We start from the raw sequence: 19341 nt of genomic DNA, 5'->3' as shown, positions 1-19341 counted from the left end.
TGTACCCCTCTGTATCAGGCCTCTCCTGCTGTATTAGTATATTAGTTGTACAGTATTACACAGACACTTCCCTGCAGCTGTACAATACTGTACCCCTCTGTATCAGGCCCCTCCTGCTGTATTAGTATATTAGTTGTACAGTATTACACAGACTCTTCCCTGCAGCTGTACAATACTGTACCCCTCTGTATCAGGCCTCTCCTGCTGTATTAGTATATTAGTTGTACAGTATTACACAGTCTCTTCCCTGCAGCTGTACAATACCGTACCCCTCTGTATCAGGCCTCTCCTGCTGTATTAGTATATTAGTTGTACAGTATTACACAGACTCTTCCCTGCAGCTGTACAATACTGTACCTCTCTGTATCAGGCCCCTCCTGCTGTATTAGTATATTAGTTATACAGTATTACACAGACTCTTCCCTGCAGCTGTACAATACTGTACCCCTCTGTATCAGGCCTCTCCTGCTGTATTAGTATATTAGTTATACAGTATTACACAGACACTTCCCTGCAGCTGTACAATACTGTACCTCTCTGTATCAGGCCCCTCCTGCTGTATTAGTATATTAGTTATACAGTATTACACAGACACTTCCCTGCAGCTGTACAATACTGTACCCCTCTGTATCAGGCCCTTCATGCTGTATTAGTATATTAGTTGTACAGTATTACACAGACACTTCCCTGCAGCTGTACAATACCGTACCCCTCTGTATCAGGCCTCTCCTGCTGTATTAGTATATTAGTTGTACAGTATTACACAGACACTTCCCTGCAGCTGTACAATACTGTACCCCTCTGTATCAGGCCCCTCCTGCTGTATTAGTATATTAGTTGTACAGTATTACACACACTCTTCCCTGCAGCTGTACAATACTGTACCCCTCTGTATCAGGCCTCTCCTGCTGTATTAGTATATTAGTTATACAGTATTACACAGACACTTCCCTGCAGCTGTACAATACTGTACCCCTCTGTATCAGGCCCCTCCTGCTGTATTAGTATATTAGTTGTACAGTATTACACAGACACTTCCCTGCAGCTGTACAATACTGTACCCCTCTGTATCAGGCCTCTCCTGCTGTATTAGTGTATTAGTTGTACAGTATTACACACTCTTCCCTGCAGCTGTACAATACCGTACCCCTCTGTATCAGGCCTCTCCTGCTGTATTAGTATATTAGTTATACAGTATTACACAGACTCTTCCCTGCAGCTGTACAATACCGTACCTCTCTGTATCAGGCCTCTCCTGCTGTATTAGTATATTAGTTATACAGTATTACACAGACTCTTCCCTGCAGCTGTACAATACCGTACCCCTCTGTATCAGGCCCCTCCTGCTGTATTAGTATATTAGTTATACAGTATTACACAGACTCTTCCCTGCAGCTGTACAATACCGTACCCCTCTGTATCAGGCCTCTCCTGCTGTATTAGTATATTAGTTGTACAGTATTACACAGACTCTTCCCTGCAGCTGTACAATACCGTACCCCTCTGTATCAGGCCCCTCCTGCTGTATTAGTATATTAGTTGTACAGTATTACACAGACTCTTCCCTGCAGCTGTACAATACTGTACCCCTCTGTATCAGGCCTCTCCTGCTGTATTAGTATATTAGTTGTACAGTATTACACAGACTCTTCCCTGCAGCTGTACAATACCGTACCTCTCTGTATCAGGCCTCTCCTGCTGTATTAGTATATTAGTTATACAGTATTACACAGACGCTTCCCTGCAGCTGTACAATACCGTACCCCTCTGTATCAGGCCCCTCCTGCTGTATTAGTATATTAGTTGTACAGTATTACACAGACTCTTCCCTGCAGCTGTACAATACCGTACCCCTCTGTATCAGGCCCCTCCTGCTGTATTAGTATATTAGTTATACAGTATTACACAGACTCTTCCCTGCAGCTGTACAATACCGTACCTCTCTGTATCAGGCCCCTCCTGCTGTATTAGTATATTAGTTGTACAGTATTACACACTCTTCCCTGCAGCTGTACAATACTGTACCCCTCTGTATCAGGCCTCTCCTGCTGTATTAGTATATTAGTTGTACAGTATTACACACACTCTTCCCTGCAGCTGTACAATACCGTACCCCTCTGTATCAGGCCCCTCCTGCTGTATTAGTATATTAGTTATACAGTATTACACAGACTCTTCCCTGCAGCTGTACAATACTGTACCCCTCTGTATCAGGCCTCTCCTGCTGTATTAGTATATTAGTTATACAGTATTACACAGACTCTTCCCTGCAGCTGTACAATACCGTACCTCTCTGTATCAGGCCTCTCCTGCTGTATTAGTATATTAGTTGTACAGTATTACACACACTCTTCCCTGCAGCTGTACAATACCGTACCTCTCTGTATCAGGCCTCTCCTGCTGTATTAGTATATTAGTTGTACAGTATTACACACACTCTTCCCTGCAGCTGTACAATACCGTACCCCTCTGTATCAGGCCTCTCCTGCTGTATTAGTATATTAGTTGTACAGTATTACACAGACTCTTCCCTGCAGCTGTACAATACCGTACCTCTCTGTATCAGGCCTCTCCTGCTGTATTAGTATATTAGTTATACAGTATTACACAGACTCTTCCCTGCACCTGTACAATACTGTACCCCTCTGTATCAGGCCCCTCCTGCTGTATTAGTATATTAGTTATACAGTATTACACAGACACTTCCCTGCAGCTGTACAATACCGTACCCCTCTGTATCAGGCCCCTCCTGCTGTATTAGTATATTAGTTGTACAGTATTACACACTCTTCCCTGCAGCTGTACAATACCGTACCCCTCTGTATCAGGCCCCTCCTGCTGTATTAGTATATTAGTTATACAGTATTACACAGACACTTCCCTGCAGCTGTACAATACTGTACCCCTCTGTATCAGGCCTCTCCTGCTGTATTAGTATATTAGTTGTACAGTATTACACAGACTCTTCCCTGCAGCTGTACAATACTGTACCCCTCTGTATCAGGCCTCTCCTGCTGTATTAGTATATTAGTTGTACAGTATTACACAGACTCTTCCCTGCAGCTGTACAATACTGTACCCCTCTGTATCAGGCCTCTCCTGCTGTATTAGTATATTAGTTATACAGTATTACACAGTCTCTTCCCTGCAGCTGTACAATACTGTACCTCTCTGTATCAGGCCCCTCCTGCTGTATTAGTATATTAGTTGTACAGTATTACACAGACTCTTCCCTGCAGCTGTACAATACTGTACCCCTCTGTATCAGGCCTCTCCTGCTGTATTAGTGTATTAGTTGTACAGTATTACACAGACTCTTCCCTGCAGCTGTACAATACTGTACCCCTCTGTATCAGGCCTCTCCTGCTGTATTAGTGTATTAGTTGTACAGTATTACACAGACTCTTCCCTGCAGCTGTACAATACTGTACCCCTCTGTATCAGGCCTCTCCTGCTGTATTAGTATATTAGTTATACAGTATTACACAGTCTCTTCCCTGCAGCTGTACAATACTGTACCCCTCTGTATCAGGCCCCTCCTGCTGTATTAGTATATTAGTTATACAGTATTACACAGACGCTTCCCTGCAGCTGTACAATACTGTACCCCTCTGTATCAGGCCCCTCCTGCTGTATTAGTATATTAGTTATACAGTATTACACAGACACTTCCCTGCAGCTGTACAATACTGTACCCCTCTGTATCAGGCCCCTCCTGCTGTATTAGTATATTAGTTGTACAGTATTACACAGACACTTCCCTGCAGCTGTACAATACTGTACCCCTCTGTATCAGGCCCCTCCTGCTGTATTAGTATATTAGTTATACAGTATTACACAGACACTTCCCTGCAGCTGTACAATACTGTACCCCTCTGTATCAGGCCCCTCCTGCTGTATTAGTATATTAGTTGTACAGTATTACACAGACTCTTCCCTGCAGCTGTACAATACTGTACCCCTCTGTATCAGGCCCCTCCTGCTGTATTAGTATATTAGTTATACAGTATTACACAGTCTCTTCCCTGCAGCTGTACAATACTGTACCCCTCTGTATCAGGCCCCTCCTGCTGTATTAGTATATTAGTTATACAGTATTACACAGTCTCTTCCCTGCAGCTGTACAATACTGTACCCCTCTGTATCAGGCCCCTCCTGCTGTATTAGTATATTAGTTATACAGTATTACACAGACGCTTCCCTGCAGCTGTACAATACTGTACCCCTCTGTATCAGGCCCCTCCTGCTGTATTAGTATATTAGTTATACAGTATTACACAGACACTTCCCTGCAGCTGTACAATACTGTACCCCTCTGTATCAGGCACCTCCTGCTGTATTAGTGTATTAGTATATTAGTTGTACAGTATTACACAGACGCTTCCCTGCAGCTGTACAATACTGTACCTCTCTGTATCAGGCCCCTCCTGCTGTATTAGTATATTAGTTATACAGTATTACACAGACACTTCCCTGCAGCTGTACAATACTGTACCCCTCTGTATCAGGCCCCTCCTGCTGTATTAGTGTATTAGTATATTAGTTGTACAGTATTACACAGACGCTTCCCTGCAGCTGTACAATACTGTACCCCTCTGTATCAGGCCCCTCCTGCTGTATTAGTATATTAGTTATACAGTATTACACAGACACTTCCCTGCAGCTGTACAATACTGTACCCCTCTGTATCAGGCCCCTCCTGCTGTATTAGTATATTAGTTGTACAGTATTACACAGACGCTTCCCTGCAGCTGTACAATACTGTACCCCTCTGTATCAGGCCTCTCCTGCTGTATTAGTATATTAGTATATTAGTTATACAGTATTACACAGAGTCTTCCCTGCAGCTGTACAATACTGTACCCCTCTGTATCAGGCCTCTCCTGCTGTATTAGTATATTAGTTGTACAGTATTACACAGACTCTTCCCTGCAGCTGTACAATACTGTACCTCTCTGTATCAGGCCTCTCCTGCTGTATTAGTATATTAGTTATACAGTATTACACAGACTCTTCCCTGCAGCTGTACAATACTGTACCCCTCTGTATCAGGCCTCTCCTGCTGTATTAGTATATTAGTTGTACAGTATTACACAGACACTTCCCTGCAGCTGTACAATACCGTACCCCTCTGTATCAGGCCTCTCCTGCTGTATTAGTATATTAGTTATACAGTATTACACAGACACTTCCCTGCAGCTGTACAATACTGTACCCCTCTGTATCAGGCCTCTCCTGCTGTATTAGTATATTAGTTATACAGTATTACACAGACACTTCCCTGCAGCTGTACAATACCGTACCCCTCTGTATCAGGCCCCTCCTGCTGTATTAGTATATTAGTTGTACAGTATTACACAGACTCTTCCCTGCAGCTGTACAATACCGTACCTCTCTGTATCAGGCCTCTCCTGCTGTATTAGTATATTAGTTATACAGTATTACACACTCTTCCCTGCAGCTGTACAATACTGTACCCCTCTGTATCAGGCCTCTCCTGCTGTATTAGTATATTAGTTGTACAGTATTACACAGACACTTCCCTGCAGCTGTACAATACCGTACCCCTCTGTATCAGGCCTCTCCTGCTGTATTAGTATATTAGTTATACAGTATTACACAGACACTTCCCTGCAGCTGTACAATACTGTACCCCTCTGTATCAGGCCCCTCCTGCTGTATTAGTATATTAGTTATACAGTATTACACAGACGCTTCCCTGCAGCTGTACAATACCGTACCCCTCTGTATCAGGCCTCTCCTGCTGTATTAGTATATTAGTTGTACAGTATTACACAGACACTTCCCTGCAGCTGTACAATACTGTACCTCTCTGTATCAGGCCCCTCCTGCTGTATTAGTATATTAGTTGTACAGTATTACACAGACACTTCCCTGCAGCTGTACAATACTGTACCTCTCTGTATCAGGCCTCTCCTGCTGTATTAGTATATTAGTTATACAGTATTACACAGACTCTTCCCTGCAGCTGTACAATACCGTACCCCTCTGTATCAGGCCTCTCCTGCTGTATTAGTATATTAGTTGTACAGTATTACACAGACACTTCCCTGCAGCTGTACAATACCGTACCTCTCTGTATCAGGCCCCTCCTGCTGTATTAGTATATTAGTTATACAGTATTACACAGACTCTTCCCTGCAGCTGTACAATACCGTACCCCTCTGTATCAGGCCTCTCCTGCTGTATTAGTATATTAGTTGTACAGTATTACACAGACACTTCCCTGCAGCTGTACAATACTGTACCTCTCTGTATCAGGCCTCTCCTGCTGTATTAGTATATTAGTTGTACAGTATTACACAGACTCTTCCCTGCAGCTATACAATACTGTACCCCTCTGTATCAGGCCTCTCCTGCTGTATTAGTATATTAGTTATACAGTATTACACAGTCTCTTCCCTGCAGCTGTACAATACTGTACCTCTCTGTATCAGGCCTCTCCTGCTGTATTAGTATATTAGTTGTACAGTATTACACAGACTCTTCCCTGCAGCTATACAATACCGTACCTCTCTGTATCAGGCCTCTCCTGCTGTATTAGTATATTAGTTGTACAGTATTACACAGACTCTTCCCTGCAGCTGTACAATACTGTACCCCTCTGTATCAGGCCCCTCCTGCTGTATTAGTATATTAGTTGTACAGTATTACACAGAGTCTTCCCTGCAGCTGTACAATACCGTACCTCTCTGTATCAGGCCTCTCCTGCTGTATTAGTATATTAGTTATACAGTATTACACAGACACTTCCCTGCAGCTGTACAATACCGTACCCCTCTGTATCAGGCCCCTCCTGCTGTATTAGTATTTTAGTTATACAGTATTACACAGACTCTTCCCTGCAGCTGTACAATACCGTACCCCTCTGTATCAGGCCTCTCCTGCTGTATTAGTATATTAGTTGTACCGTATTACACAGACTCTTCCCTGCAGCTGTACAATACCGTACCCCTCTGTATCAGGCCTCTCCTGCTGTATTAGTATATTAGTTGTACAGTATTACACAGACTCTTCCCTGCAGCTGTACAATACCGTACCCCTCTGTATCAGGCCCCTCCTGCTGTATTAGTATATTAGTTGTACAGTATTACACAGACTCTTCCCTGCAGCTGTACAATACTGTACCCCTCTGTATCAGGCCCCTCCTGCTGTATTAGTATATTAGTTGTACAGTATTACACAGTCTCTTCCCTGCAGCTGTACAATACCGTACCCCTCTGTATCAGGCCCCTCCTGCTGTATTAGTATATTAGTTATACAGTATTACACAGACTCTTCCCTGCAGCTGTACAATACCGTACCCCTCTGTATCAGGCCTCTCCTGCTGTATTAGTATATTAGTTGTACAGTATTACACACACTCTTCCCTGCAGCTGTACAATACCGTACCTCTCTGTATCAGGCCTCTCCTGCTGTATTAGTATATTAGTTGTACAGTATTACACACTCTTCCCTGCAGCTGTACAATACTGTACCTCTCTGTATCAGGCCCCTCCTGCTGTATTAGTATATTAGTTGTACAGTATTACACAGACTCTTCCCTGCAGCTGTACAATACTGTACCCCTCTGTATCAGGCCTCTCCTGCTGTATTAGTGTATTAGTTGTACAGTATTACACAGACTCTTCCCTGCAGCTGTACAATACCGTACCCCTCTGTATCAGGCCTCTCCTGCTGTATTAGTGTATTAGTTGTACAGTATTACACAGTCTCTTCCCTGCAGCTGTACAATACTGTACCCCTCTGTATCAGGCCTCTCCTGCTGTATTAGTGTATTAGTTGTACAGTATTACACAGACTCTTCCCTGCAGCTGTACAATACTGTACCCCTCTGTATCAGGCCTCTCCTGCTGTATTAGTATATTAGTTATACAGTATTACACAGTCTCTTCCCTGCAGCTGTACAATACTGTACCCCTCTGTATCAGGCCCCTCCTGCTGTATTAGTATATTAGTTATACAGTATTACACAGACGCTTCCCTGCAGCTGTACAATACTGTACCCCTCTGTATCAGGCCCCTCCTGCTGTATTAGTATATTAGTTATACAGTATTACACAGACTCTTCCCTGCAGCTGTACAATACTGTACCCCTCTGTATCAGGCCCCTCCTGCTGTATTAGTATATTAGTTGTACAGTATTACACAGACTCTTCCCTGCAGCTGTACAATACTGTACCCCTCTGTATCAGGCCTCTCCTGCTGTATTAGTATATTAGTTGTACAGTATTACACAGACTCTTCCCTGCAGCTGTACAATACCGTACCCCTCTGTATCAGGCCTCTCCTGCTGTATTAGTATATTAGTTATACAGTATTACACAGACTCTTCCCTGCAGCTGTACAATACCGTACCCCTCTGTATCAGGCCCCTCCTGCTGTATTAGTATATTAGTTGTACAGTATTACACAGACTCTTCCCTGCAGCTGTACAATACTGTACCTCTCTGTATCAGGCCCCTCCTGCTGTATTAGTATATTAGTTGTACAGTATTACACAGACTCTTCCCTGCAGCTGTACAATACTGTACCCCTCTGTATCAGGCCTCTCCTGCTGTATTAGTATATTAGTTGTACAGTATTACACAGACTCTTCCCTGCAGCTGTACAATACCGTACCTCTCTGTATCAGGCCCCTCCTGCTGTATTAGTATATTAGTTGTACAGTATTACACAGTCTCTTCCCTGCAGCTGTACAATACCGTACCTCTCTGTATCAGGCCTCTCCTGCTGTATTAGTATATTAGTTGTACAGTATTACACAGACTCTTCCCTGCAGCTGTACAATACTGTACCCCTCTGTATCAGGCCTCTCCTGCTGTATTAGTGTATTAGTATATTAGTTGTACAGTATTACACAGACGCTTCCCTGCAGCTGTACAATACTGTACCCCTCTGTATCAGGCCTCTCCTGCTGTATTAGTATATTAGTTGTACAGTATTACACAGACGCTTCCCTGCAGCTGTACAATACCGTACCCCTCTGTATCAGGCCTCTCCTGCTGTATTAGTATATTAGTTGTACAGTATTACACAGACTCTTCCCTGCAGCTGTACAATACTGTACCCCTCTGTATCAGGCCTCTCCTGCTGTATTAGTATATTAGTTGTACAGTATTACACACACTCTTCCCTGCAGCTGTACAATACTGTACCTCTCTGTATCAGGCCTCTCCTGCTGTATTAGTATATTAGTTGTACAGTATTACACACACTCTTCCCTGCAGCTGTACAATACTGTACCTCTCTGTATCAGCCCTCTCCTGCTGTATTAGTATATTAGTTGTACAGTATTACACAGACGCTTCCCTGCAGCTGTACAATACCGTACCCCTCTGTATCAGGCCTCTCCTGCTGTATTAGTATATTAGTTGTACAGTATTACACACACTCTTCCCTGCAGCTGTACAATACTGTACCTCTCTGTATCAGCCCTCTCCTGCTGTATTAGTATATTAGTTGTACAGTATTACACAGACTCTTCCCTGCAGCTGTACAATACTGTACCCCTCTGTATCAGGCCCCTCCTGCTGTATTAGTATATTAGTTATACAGTATTACACAGACGCTTCCCTGCAGCTGTACAATACTGTACCCCTCTGTATCAGGCCCCTCCTGCTGTATTAGTATATTAGTTATACAGTATTACACAGACGCTTCCCTGCAGCTGTACAATACCGTACCTCTCTGTATCAGGCCTCTCCTGCTGTATTAGTATATTAGTTATACAGTATTACACAGACTCTTCCCTGCAGCTGTACAATACCGTACCCCTCTGTATCAGGCCCCTCCTGCTGTATTAGTATATTAGTTATACAGTATTACACAGACGCTTCCCTGCAGCTGTACAATACCGTACCCCTCTGTATCAGGCCTCTCCTGCTGTATTAGTATATTAGTTGTACAGTATTACACAGACTCTTCCCTGCAGCTGTACAATACCGTACCCCTCTGTATCAGGCCCCTCCTGCTGTATTAGTATATTAGTTGTACAGTATTACACAGACGCTTCCCTGCAGCTGTACAATACTGTACCCCTCTGTATCAGGCCTCTCCTGCTGTATTAGTATATTAGTTATACAGTATTACACAGACACTTCCCTGCAGCTGTACAATACTGTACCTCTCTGTATCAGGCCCCTCCTGCTGTATTAGTATATTAGTTATACAGTATTACACACTCTTCCCTGCAGCTGTACAATACCGTACCCCTCTGTATCAGACCCCTCCTGCTGTATTAGTATATTAGTTGTACAGTATTACACAGACTCTTCCCTGCAGCTGTACAATACTGTACCTCTCTGTATCAGGCCCCTCCTGCTGTATTAGTATATTAGTTATACAGTATTACACACTCTTCCCTGCAGCTGTACAATACCGTACCCCTCTGTATCAGGCCTCTCCTGCTGTATTAGTATATTAGTTATACAGTATTACACAGACTCTTCCCTGCAGCTGTACAATACTGTACCCCTCTGTATCAGGCCCCTCCTGCTGTATTAGTATATTAGTTGTACAGTATTACACAGACACTTCCCTGCAGCTGTACAATACTGTACCCCTCTGTATCAGGCCTCTCCTGCTGTATTAGTATATTAGTTGTACAGTATTACACAGTCTCTTCCCTGCAGCTGTACAATACTGTACCCCTCTGTATCAGGCCTCTCCTGCTGTATTAGTATATTAGTTGTACAGTATTACACAGACTCTTCCCTGCAGCTGTACAATACCGTACCCCTCTGTATCAGGCCTCTCCTGCTGTATTAGTATATTAGTTATACAGTATTACACAGACTCTTCCCTGCAGCTGTACAATACTGTACCTCTCTGTATCAGGCCCCTCCTGCTGTATTAGTATATTAGTTATACAGTATTACACAGACTCTTCCCTGCAGCTGTACAATACTGTACCCCTCTGTATCAGGCCTCTCCTGCTGTATTAGTATATTAGTTATACAGTATTACACAGACACTTCCCTGCAGCTGTACAATACTGTACCCCTCTGTATCAGGCCTCTCCTGCTGTATTAGTATATTAGTTGTACAGTATTACACAGACTCTTCCCTGCAGCTGTACAATACTGTACCCCTCTGTATCAGGCCCCTCCTGCTGTATTAGTATATTAGTTGTACAGTATTACACAGACACTTCCCTGCAGCTGTACAATACTGTACCTCTCTGTATCAGGCCTCTCCTGCTGTATTAGTATATTAGTTGTACAGTATTACACAGACTCTTCCCTGCAGCTGTACAATACTGTACCCCTCTGTATCAGGCCTCTCCTGCTGTATTAGTATATTAGTTGTACAGTATTACACAGACTCTTCCCTGCAGCTGTACAATACCGTACCCCTCTGTATCAGGCCTCTCCTGCTGTATTAGTATATTAGTTATACAGTATTACACAGACACTTCCCTGCAGCTGTACAATACTGTACCCCTCTGTATCAGGCCCCTCCTGCTGTATTAGTGTATTAGTTGTACAGTATTACACAGACACTTCCCTGCAGCTGTACAATGCTGTACCTCTCTATCAGGCCCCTCCTGCTGTATTAGTATATTAGTTGTACAGTATTACACAGACACTTCCCTGCAGCTGTACAATACTGTACCTCTCTGTATCAGGCCTCTCCTGCTGTATTAGTATATTAGTTGTACAGTATTACACAGACTCTTCCCTGCAGCTGTACAATACCGTACCCCTCTGTATCAGGCCTCTCCTGCTGTATTAGTATATTAGTTGTACAGTATTACACAGACACTTCCCTGCAGCTGTACAATACTGTACCCCTCTGTATCAGGCCCCTCCTGCTGTATTAGTATATTAGTTGTACAGTATTACACAGACTCTTCCCTGCAGCTGTACAATACCGTACCTCTCTGTATCAGGCCTCTCCTGCTGTATTCGTATATTAGTTGTACAGTATTACACAGACACTTCCCTGCAGCTGTACAATACTGTACCCCTCTGTATCAGGCCTCTCCTGCTGTATTAGTATATTAGTTGTACAGTATTACACAGACTCTTCCCTGCAGCTGTACAATACCGTACCCCTCTGTATCAGGCCCCTCCTGCTGTATTAGTATATTAGTTGTACAGTATTACACACACACTTCCCTGCAGCTGTACAATACCGTACCCCTCTGTATCAGGCCTCTCCTGCTGTATTAGTATATTAGTTATACAGTATTACACACACTCTTCCCTGCAGCTGTACAATACTGTACCCCTCTGTATCAGGCCCCTCCTGCTGTATTAGTATATTAGTTGTACAGTATTACACACACACTTCCCTGCAGCTGTACAATACTGTACCCCTCTGTATCAGGCCCCTCCTGCTGTATTAGTATATTAGTTGTACAGTATTACACAGACTCTTCCCTGCAGCTGTACAATACCGTACCCCTCTGTATCAGGCCCCTCCTGCTGTATTAGTATATTAGTTGTACAGTATTACACAGACACTTCCCTGCAGCTGTACAATACTGTACCCCTCTGTATCAGGCCCCTCCTGCTGTATTAGTATATTAGTTGTACAGTATTACACAGACTCTTCCCTGCAGCTGTACAATACCGTACCTCTCTGTATCAGGCCCCTCCTGCTGTATTAGTATATTAGTTATACAGTATTACACAGACTCTTCCCTGCAGCTGTACAATACCGTACCCCTCTGTATCAGGCCTCTCCTGCTGTATTAGTATATTAGTTGTACAGTATTACACAGACTCTTCCCTGCAGCTGTACAATACTGTACCCCTCTGTATCAGGCCCCTCCTGCTGTATTAGTATAATAGTTGTACAGTATTACACAGACGCTTCCCTGCAGCTGTACAATACTGTACCCCTCTGTATCAGGCCCCTCCTGCTGTATTAGTATATTAGTTGTACAGTATTACACAGACTCTTCCCTGCAGCTGTACAATACTGTACCCCTCTGTATCAGGCCTCTCCTGCTGTATTCGTATATTAGTTGTACAGTATTACACAGACTCTTCCCTGCAGCTGTACAATACCGTACCCCTCTGTATCAGGCCCCTCCTGCTGTATTAGTATATTAGTTGTACAGTATTACACAGACTCTTCCCTGCAGCTGTACAATACCGTACCCCTCTGTATCAGGCCCCTCCTGCTGTATTAGTATATTAGTTATACAGTATTACACAGACTCTTCCCTGCAGCTGTACAATACCGTACCCCTCTGTATCAGGCCTCTCCTGCTGTATTAGTATATTAGTTGTACAGTATTACACAGACTCTTCCCTGCAGCTGTACAATACTGTACCCCTCTGTATCAGGCCCCTCCTGCTGTATTAGTATATTAGTTATACAGTATTACACAGACTCTTCCCTGCAGCTGTACAATACTGTACCCCTCTGTATCAGCCCTCTCCTGCTGTATTAGTATATTAGTTGTACAGTATTACACAGACTCTTCCCTGCAGCTGTACAATACCGTACCTCTCTGTATCAGGCCTCTCCTGCTGTATTAGTATATTAGTTGTACAGTATTACACAGACTCTTCCCTGCAGCTGTACAATACTGTACCCCTCTGTATCAGGCCTCTCCTGCTGTATTAGTATATTAGTTGTACAGTATTACACAGACTCTTCCCTGCAGCTGTACAATACTGTACCCCTCTGTATCAGGCCTCTCCTGCTGTATTAGTATATTAGTTGTACAGTATTACACAGACTCTTCCCTGCAGCTGTACAATACCGTACCCCTCTGTATCAGGCCTCTCCTGCTGTATTAGTATATTAGTTGTACAGTATTACACAGACTCTTCCCTGCAGCTGTACAATACTGTACCCCTCTGTATCAGCCCTCTCCTGCTGTATTAGTATATTAGTTATACAGTATTACACAGACTCTTCCCTGCACCTGTACAATACCGTACCTCTCTGTATCAGGCCTCTCCTGCTGTATTAGTATATTAGTTGTACAGTATTACACAGACTGTTCCCTGCAGCTGTACAATACCGTACCCCTCTGTATCAGGCCCCTCCTGCTGTATTAGTATATTAGTTATACAGTATTACACAGACTCTTCCCTGCAGCTGTACAATACTGTACCCCTCTGTATCAGGCCCCTCCTGCTGTATTAGTATATTAGTTATACAGTATTACACAGACTCTTCCCTGCAGCTGTACAATACCGTACCCCTCTGTATCAGGCCCCTCCTGCTGTATTAGTATATTAGTTGTACAGTATTACACAGACTCTTCCCTGCACCTGTACAATACTGTACCCCTCTGTATCAGGCCCCTCCTGCTGTATTAGTATATTAGTTATACAGTATTACACAGACTCTTCCCTGCACCTGTACAATACCGTACCTCTCTGTATCAGGCCTCTCCTGCTGTATTAGTATATTAGTTGTACAGTATTACACAGACTCTTCCCTGCAGCTGTACAATACCGTACCCCTCTGTATCAGGCCCCTCCTGCTGTATTAGTATATTAGTTGTACAGTATTACACAGACTCTTCCCTGCAGCTGTACAATACCGTACCTCTCTGTATCAGGCCCCTCCTGCTGTATTAGTATATTAGTTGTACAGTATTACACAGACTCTTCCCTGCAGCTGTACAATACTGTACCCCTCTGTATCAGGCCTCTCCTGCTGTATTAGTGTATTAGTTGTACAGTATTACACAGACTCTTCCCTGCAGCTGTACAATACTGTACCTCTCTGTATCAGGCCTCTCCTGCTGTATTAGTATATTAGTTGTACAGTATTACACAGGCTCTTCCCTGCAGCTGTACAATACCGTACCCCTCTGTATCAGGCCCCTCCTGCTGTATTAGTATATTAGTTATACAGTATTACACAGACGCTTCCCTGCAGCTGTACAATACCGTACCTCTCTGTATCAGGCCTCTCCTGCTGTATTAGTATATTAGTTATACAGTATTACACAGACTCTTCCCTGCAGCTGTACAATACCGTACCCCTCTGTATCAGGCCTCTCCTGCTGTATTAGTATATTAGTTATACAGTATTACACAGACTCTTCCCTGCAGCTGTACAATACTGTACCCCTCTGTATCAGGCCCCTCCTGCTGTATTAGTATATTAGTTGTACAGTATTACACAGACTCTTCCCTGCAGCTGTACAATACCGTACCCCTCTGTATCAGGCCCCTCCTGCTGTATTAGTATATTAGTTGTACAGTATTACACAGACTCTTCCCTGCAGCTGTACAATACCGTACCCCTCTGTATCAGGCCCCTCCTGCTGTATTAGTATATTAGTTGTACAGTATTACACAGACGCTTCCCTGCAGCTGTACAATACCGTACCCCTCTGTATCAGGCCTCTCCTGCTGTATTAGTGTATTAGTATATTAGTTGTACAGTATTACACAGACTCTTCCCTGCAGCTGTACAATACTGTACCCCTCTGTATCAGCCCTCTCCTGCTGTATTAGTATATTAGTTGTACAGTATTACACAGACTCTTCCCTGCAGCTGTACAATACCGTACCCCTCTGTATCAGGCCCCTCCTGCTGTATTAGTATATTAGTTGTACAGTATTACACAGACTCTTCCCTGCAGCTGTACAATACCGTACCCCTCTGTATCAGGCCTCTCCTGCTGTATTAGTATATTAGTTGTACAGTATTACACAGACACTTCCCTGCAGCTGTACAATACCGTACCCCTCTGTATCAGGCCCCTCCTGCTGTATTAGTATATTAGTTGTACAGTATTACACAGACTCTTCCCTGCAGCTGTACAATACCGTACCCCTCTGTATCAGGCCCCTCCTGCTGTATTAGTATATTAGTTGTACAGTATTACACAGTCTCTTCCCTGCAGCTGTACAATACCGTACCCCTCTGTATCAGGCCTCTCCTGCTGTATTAGTATATTAGTTGTACAGTATTACACAGTCTCTTCCCTGCAGCTGTACAATACTGTACCCCTCTGTATCAGGCCCCTCCTGCTGTATTAGTATATTAGTTATACAGTATTACACAGACTCTTCCCTGCAGCTGTACAATACTGTACCCCTCTGTATCAGGCCTCTCCTGCTGTATTAGTATATTAGTTGTACAGTATTACACAGTCTCTTCCCTGCAGCTGTACAATACTGTACCCCTCTGTATCAGGCCCCTCCTGCTGTATTAGTATATTAGTTATACAGTATTACACAGACTCTTCCCTGCAGCTGTACAATACCGTACCCCTCTGTATCAGGCCTCTCCTGCTGTATTAGTATATTAGTTGTACAGTATTACACAGACTCTTCCCTGCAGCTGTACAATACTGTACCTCTCTGTATCAGGCCTCTCCTGCTGTATTAGTATATTAGTTGTACAGTATTACACAGACTCTTCCCTGCAGCTGTACAATACTGTACCTCTCTGTATCAGGCCTCTCCTGCTGTATTAGTATATTAGTTGTACAGTATTACACAGACTCTTCCCTGCAGCTGTACAATACCGTACCCCTCTGTATCAGGCCCCTCCTGCTGTATTAGTATATTAGTTGTACAGTATTACACAGACACTTCCCTGCAGCTGTACAATACTGTACCTCTCTGTATCAGGCCTCTCCTGCTGTATTAGTATATTAGTTGTACAGTATTACACAGACTCTTCCCTGCAGCTGTACAATACCGTACCCCTCTGTATCAGGCCCCTCCTGCTGTATTAGTATATTAGTATATTAGTTGTACAGTATTACACAGACTCTTCCCTGCAGCTGTACAATACCGTACCTCTCTGTATCAGGCCCCTCCTGCTGTATTAGTATATTAGTTGTACAGTATTACACAGACTCTTCCCTGCAGCTGTACAATACCGTACCCCTCTGTATCAGGCCTCTCCTGCTGTATTAGTATATTAGTTGTACAGTATTACACAGACTCTTCCCTGCAGCTGTACAATACTGTACCCCTCTGTATCAGGCCCCTCCTGCTGTATTAGTATATTAGTTGTACAGTATTACACAGACTCTTCCCTGCAGCTGTACAATACTGTACCCCTCTGTATCAGGCCCCTCCTGCTGTATTAGTATATTAGTTATACAGTATTACACAGACTCTTCCCTGCAGCTGTACAATACCGTACCCCTCTGTATCAGGCCCCTCCTGCTGTATTAGTATATTAGTTATACAGTATTACACACTCTTCCCTGCAGCTGTACAATACCGTACCCCTCTGTATCAGACCCCTCCTGCTGTATTAGTATATTAGTTGTACAGTATTACACAGACTCTTCCCTGCAGCTGTACAATACCGTACCCCTCTGTATCAGGCCCCTCCTGCTGTATTAGTATATTAGTTGTACAGTATTACACAGACTCTTCCCTGCAGCTGTACAATACTGTACCCCTCTGTATCAGGCCTCTCCTGCTGTATTAGTATATTAGTTGTACAGTATTACACAGACGCTTCCCTGCAGCTGTACAATACCGTACCCCTCTGTATCAGGCCTCTCCTGCTGTATTAGTATATTAGTTGTACAGTATTACACAGACTCTTCCCTGCAGCTGTACAATACCGTACCCCTCTGTATCAGGCCCCTCCTGCTGTATTAGTATATTAGTTATACAGTATTACACAGACTCTTCCCTGCAGCTGTACAATACCGTACCTCTCTGTATCAGCCCTCTCCTGCTGTATTAGTGTATTAGTTATACAGTATTACACAGACTCTTCCCTGCAGCTGTACAATACTGTACCCCTCTGTATCAGGCCTCTCCTGCTGTATTAGTATATTAGTTGTACAGTATTACACAGACACTTCCCTGCAGCTGTACAATACCGTACCCCTCTGTATCAGGCCCCTCCTGCTGTATTAGTATATTAGTTGTACAGTATTACACAGACTGTTCCCTGCAGCTGTACAATACTGTACCCCTCTGTATCAGGCCCCTCCTGCTGTATTAGTATATTAGTTGTACAGTATTACGACAAATGCATAAATGAGTCGTCTTATTGTAATACTACTCCCTCGTTGTTGGTGCATTTCAGAGATCCGGCGCAGGGGCTCCAAAGACCAGCTGATCACTGAGCTTCTCCTGCTGGAACTGGGCTCGCCATGCGAGGTGAAGATAGACGCCAAGAGACCGGGCTGCCAGGAACCACTAGGAAAGTCGCCCCAGCTGTACGACACGCCCTATGAGCCGCCCAAGACGGACCTAGAAGGAGAGGGGCAGGAGAAGAAGCAGCGGCCTGCCGATGGCACACGACCGGAGAATGACGAGAGGCCGGCGGAGGAGTACGAGCAGCCGTGGGAGTGGAAGAAGGAGCATATTGTTAGAGCCCTCTCAGGTGAGAGACGGACATTTCACTTCTTTTTCCTTAGACGGGGGCTCCTGGACCCACACCCTCTATTCTGTCTGTCTACATTACCAGTTTGGGGGCCGCCGACATCTTTCCTTGCTGACATAAAATACAGCACTCTGTAGGAATTGATCATTTGAGTGCGCAGTGATAGTCACAAATGGGGCCATGAGAGCTGGGGATCCCCGACATACTATTATGCTGCGCCCCAAAAATGCAGGAACCTAGTGGCAGGTCTAGGACAGAAGAGAAAGCGAGGCGCCCTCCTGATGTGAGCTGCTTATAGTTGCCAGCTTGTGGGGTTAGTACTTGGCACACTGCGGCACTGTCATGCTGGGAGAGGTTATCAAGGAGACTAAGAAACAAAAGTTAGATTTAGAGGTAACTTCTAGTATCAAGAACCTTGGAACAGTCTAAGGCCCTGATTCAGAGCCGGACGCTCTGACCAGAGCGCTCGCTCTGAATCAGGGCCCACCTCCATAAATATGGAGCGTCCTCCTGGACGCTCGTATAGCTGTGAGTCACCACCCACAGCATATACGAGCGTGCAGGATGATGGTCGCGATGGTCTTGACCATTGCCACTGCGTGCAGAAGCCTGCGGTTGAGTTTCTCAACCGCAAGGCCAAGAGTGATTTTGGCTCTGTCAGAGCCAAAATCACTCCCACTGACATCACTAGTGATGTCAGTGGGGCCGGCTTCTGACGGTAGGCGTTCCCTTGGGAACGCCTCCGTCTGGCAGGCACGCCCCTGGCACGCCCACCAAAGGGGGCGTGCTGTCAATCGACAGCACGCCCCCTTTGATCAGATACTACGAGCGAAGGAAAGTCCTTCGCTCGTCGCGTCATGCGCATGCGCACGACGGAGCTCCCTCCGTCGTGCGCAGTACAGACCATCGACCCACTTGCGACAGCTGCTCGCGAGTGGGTCTGAATCAGGGCCTAAGCTAACAGAGGAAAGTAGTGGAACTGGTCTCGTAATGGGCCTTGCCAGTTCCAGACTCTCATTAATGGAA

General features: G+C 44.4%; 1 protein-coding gene across 1 annotated transcript in view; it reads left to right on the top strand.

Moving 5' to 3' along the window:
- The window catches only part of SHE (Src homology 2 domain containing E), a 54948-nt gene that overhangs the window by 20604 nt on the left and 15003 nt on the right, over positions 1-19341 (top strand). The window contains exon 3 of the mRNA XM_088467685.1: positions 18016-18315. Coding sequence (XP_088323811.1) covers positions 18016-18315 — 300 coding nt within the window. The remainder of the gene's footprint in view (positions 1-18015; positions 18316-19341) is intronic.

This window comes from Taudactylus pleione, unplaced genomic scaffold, assembly GCF_031769625.1.
Source record: "Taudactylus pleione unplaced genomic scaffold, aTauple2 ptg000073l, whole genome shotgun sequence".
NCBI classification, from domain to species: domain Eukaryota; kingdom Metazoa; phylum Chordata; class Amphibia; order Anura; family Myobatrachidae; genus Taudactylus; species Taudactylus pleione.
This window is presented reverse-complemented; position numbering and strand designations above follow the sequence as displayed.